The sequence below is a fragment of the Rhinopithecus bieti genome, unplaced genomic scaffold, assembly GCF_001698545.2.
Source record: "Rhinopithecus bieti isolate Rb0 unplaced genomic scaffold, ASM169854v2 scaffold_33444, whole genome shotgun sequence".
NCBI classification, from domain to species: Eukaryota; Metazoa; Chordata; class Mammalia; order Primates; family Cercopithecidae; genus Rhinopithecus; species Rhinopithecus bieti.
In genome coordinates, this window is record NW_016814544.1 from 1510200 (window position 1) to 1514553 (window position 4354).

The 4354-nt window shown below is 40.1% G+C and overlaps 1 protein-coding gene across 1 annotated transcript; it reads left to right on the top strand.

The window, feature by feature from the left end:
* The first annotated feature begins 823 nt into the window (after positions 1–823).
* On the top strand, positions 824–1765 carry LOC108514833 (olfactory receptor 9I1-like). The gene has a single exon (XM_017851318.1). It carries the CDS (start codon positions 824–826, stop codon positions 1763–1765), a length of 942 nt encoding a protein of 313 aa, XP_017706807.1.
* The last annotated feature ends 2589 nt before the right edge of the window (positions 1766–4354 follow it).

The following is a 4354-nucleotide window of genomic DNA, read 5'->3' on the forward strand; positions in this document are numbered from 1 at the left end:
ATAACTTGGGCATTGTAATCCTCATGTAACAAAGAAGGAGGCTGAAGTTCAGAAAGGTTACTTAACTTGCTGAAGGTCTGAAGGTATTCAAACCTACACCTTATTTCAAAGCCCGTGTCTTTTATACTACACCACTAGGGTTTCTTCAACAAAGTGCTTTCTTCCTCCACACGAGGCTGATTAAGGTTTCCAATTTGGTACCTGTCAGAAGTTTTGGAAGTGCCTCAGGAATTGAGGTCTAACCTAGGCTTTGCCTATTTACCAATTGTGAAATCTGGGTCACTTCACTTCTTTGACCCTCATATTCTTCTGTCAAAAATGGGATTAACAATATGTGTTTCACGCAGGAACAGAAAACCAAACACTCCATGTTCTTACTTATAAGTGGGAGCTGAACAAGGAGAACACATGGACACAGGGAGGGGAGCAACACATACTGGGGCCTGTTAGGGGAGGGCGAGAGGTGAGGAGGACATTAGGAAAAAACGCTACTGTATGCTGGGCTTAATACCTAGGTGATGGATTGACAGGTGCAGCAAGCCACCATGACACACATTTACCTATGTAACAAGCTGGCACATCCTGCACATGTAGCCCGGAACTTAACAAATAAAATAAAATAAAAATAGAAACAATATGTGCTTCGAAGGATTTCTGAAGGATCAAGTAAAACAAAGTTTGTGAAAATGTAAAGTGCTTTACAAATCTAAAAGATTATTATAATTACTGAGCAATGATCAAGTCAAGCCACTACTGCCTTAATTTATCTTCGATGAGACGTTATTATTATTATTTTTTAATTTCAGTGGATAACGTTGGCTTCATGGCAGAAAATGGCACCATGGTGACAGAATTTGTTCTGATGGGGTTCCAGTTGCAGGCAGACCTGCAGATAGGTCTTTTCTTTGTGTTTCTGGTCGTTTTTCTCATCACCATGGTGGGCAACCTGGGCATGATTGTGCTAATTCAGACTGACCCTCGGCTCCAGACTCCCATGTACTACTTCCTCAGTCATCTTTCCTTGCTGGACATTTGCTACTCTTCTGTTATTGTTCCTCAGTTTCTTGAGACTTTGGGAACTGATAAGATGGTTATCACCTATGAGTGCTGTGCAAGCCAATTCTTCTTTTTCACACTCTGTGCTAGCACTGAGTGTTTCCTTTTGGCTGTGATGGCTTATGACTGCTACGTGGCTGTGTGTAACCCTCTCCTCTATGCCATAGCCATGACACCACAGACCCGCCTGGGGCTGGTGGCTGGGGCATATGCTGGTGCCATAGTCAATTCTGTGATCCACACTGGCTGCACCTTCTCTATCTCCTTCTGTAAGTCCAACCATGTAGACTTCTTTTTCTGTGACCTCCCACCCCTGCTGAAGCTTGCCTGTAGTGAAACCAGGCCAAGGGAATGGGTAATCTACCTCTTAGCTTTTCTGGTCATCACAACCAGCATTTCAGTGATTCTTACGTCATACTTGTTCATCATTCAGGCTATTCTGAAGATTTGTACAGCAGGTGGCAAAGCCAAGACCTTCTCCACCTGTGCTTCTCACATGACTGCAGTGACTCTTTTCTTTGGAACACTCATATTCATATACCTGAAAGGCAACATGGGCAAATCACTTGAGGAAGACAAGATTGTGTCAATATTTTACGCTGTGGTCATCCCCATGCTAAATCCAATGATCTACAGCCTGAGAAACAAAGATGTGAAGGAGGCTCTGAAGAAAGTTTTCAATAGGATGAGGGTTTCCCAAACAGAGTAACTCTTGAGCTCCATCAATCCAGAAGTTTCTGCAAATCCTACTCTGGGCTTTTGTCTCGTCCTCTTAACACATGAACCAGATCTCATAATTACAAAGACATATTGAGGCAGAAAAAGTGAGATTTGGGTTCCAGTACTTTCTTTATTGGCTCTATGACCTAGAGCCAGAAATGATCCACTTCAGTTTTCTCATCAGTAGAATTTCTGCCTTGCTATGGGGAAAGGTCAAGAGATCTTCAGCCAGGATCAAGAGAGAGGGAATGCCAAAAGGCTTTGTAAAAAGTAACATGCTATAAAATATAGATCTTTTTCTTATCATCCTGCATATTGTGGAGCATTTTCTCAGCTATTTGGATTTTTTTCTATTAAGATCATTTTTGTGCCTAACATGATTACAAAACAGTAACTCATTGTTTACCTAGTAAGGGGTAGTCACGTTTTTGATTGTGGATTGTAGTGTGGATATCGGCCTTGATGAAAGAAAACTTTTCTTAACATTCAGTCATACCCAATTTAGGATTTGCCATGGAAAAAAGGAGGTGTGTTAGCCTGCTTCCCAAGATGGCATAGAGGACTCAGACACTGTGGAAAAAAGAAGGATGTAAAGATTTGCATTAATTATTGGAAACAATTTGATCTTGATGTAGGGCTGAAGTGAGTCCCATATATAACTTTGTAATATTTCTTGATCACCAAAGGTCAGAAGCTCTATTTTATTTCTGAAGCATTGTTCATGGACCATCTGCCTCAATTAACTCAAGTTATTTCCTATTCTCCAGTAATGAAAACCATTATCTACTTTCATCTCCTCTAGGACATTTACTCTATTGTCAGAAGACAGATAACAATGAATCTGACTGCCACTTTTTAATGACTTCCTCATCTGCTAGAAATATTACCTGGGAAATATCTCCATAGAGACTTCACAATTTTATTCATCAATTCAGCAAATATATACTATCTACTATGTATCAAATATTAAGTTTAGAGTAATAAATAAGATAGATATGGTTCCTTCAGCATGGAGATTAGAACTTGGGACATAGACAGATATTCAACCATTGCACAGTTAATTAATTAATTATTTTTTACAATTTTGGAAAGTGAAACAAAGGAAGCAGCACAGGGTGTTATTAGGCTGTATAATTGGGCGCCAACCAAGTTTGGTGTGATCAGAAAAGGCTTCTGAGAGAAATTAACATTTAAGCAGAGGCTTTGAGAATAAGTATGCCATAGTCATGGGTTGTGGAGACTCTTCTAGACAGAAAGAGTTGCAAATTCAAAGTCCTGTGAAATGGGATGCCTTGAGGAACTGGGATTGGCTGCAGCATGAGGGAGTGGGTCTTAGGGTGAGATGCAACTGGTGAATTCCAGAGAAACTGTGTCACAGAGCCTTGTGGATTTGCTTAGGGACTTGTGAACTTTATTTCCAAAGTAGAGTGTGAAATGGTCAGATAGGAATTTTTAAAAGATTCCTTTGGCTGCAGTGTGATGAGTGGAAAGGAGGCTGGTGGTGGTGGAGTTGGAGGGAAATAGAACCACTTTGTCTATGAAACAACAGCTGGTACATCCCAGTGCATGGCATTTGATTTCCATGCAATACTGTATGCTTCATTCTAGGACACATGTTACATTAGAGAAAGCTGGCGGGTGCATGACTTTGATGGTGGCTTAGGACTGATTCTTGGCAAAGTGGCAAAATTAGGGAAATGTGTTTTTGGTGATGCCCACCTTTTCATTGGTGCACTTTTCCTTCCATAAAGTGTGACCTTTCTCAGGTAGACACAGGTATATGCTATTTGTCCCTTCATCAAAATGATCATCAACTACTCTTTCTTAAGGGGTCAGCATGTTTCCATTAACCTCCTACCATATGCCAGACTGTGTTAATGAGCTTAAGAAACCACCCTTTAATGGGCTTCTTCTGTGCTTAAAGGCGAGGAAAGTCTTCAAATGTAAAAACAAAGAAATGAGCAAAATGCTAGACAGTGGGGGTTTGCTATTTTGATAGTGGCAGGAAAAACCTCATACCTCTCCCAATTTCTACTTTGTGAGTGGCAACCAATTTTGCCTATAAATGAGTGATCTTTGATACATCTGCATTGTTTTATGTTTATACATTTGCCTCGTCTATGCACCAAGTGGATGAAAATAAAATGAAGTTTTAGTGTGTTTTAGGCAATTATCTTCTGATTAATGTAAAAAGCACTGAGGAACAGCATATATTGTATTGCTATTATACATATTAATAAATGAATAAAAACATTCATAAATTATCTAATTTGTTTCACATTCTGTACTGAGTTTCCACTTATTTATAGTTTTCTTTTTTTTATTATTATTATACTTTAAGTTCTAGGGTACATGTGCACAACGTGCAGGTTTGTTACATATGTATACTTGTGCCATGTTGGTGTGCTGCACCCATCAACTCGTCAGCACCCATTAATTCGTCATTTATATCAGGTATAACTCCCAATGCAATCCCTCCCCTCTCCCCCCTCCCCATGATAGGCCCCGATGTGTGATGTTCCCCTTCCCGAGTCCAAGTGATGTCATTGTTCAGTTCCCACCTATGAGTGAGAACATG

Coding starts and splice junctions, on each gene's coding strand:
- LOC108514833 (XM_017851318.1), top strand. CDS start 824: ATGGCAGAAAATGGCACCATGGTGACAGAATTTGTTCTGATGGGGTTC.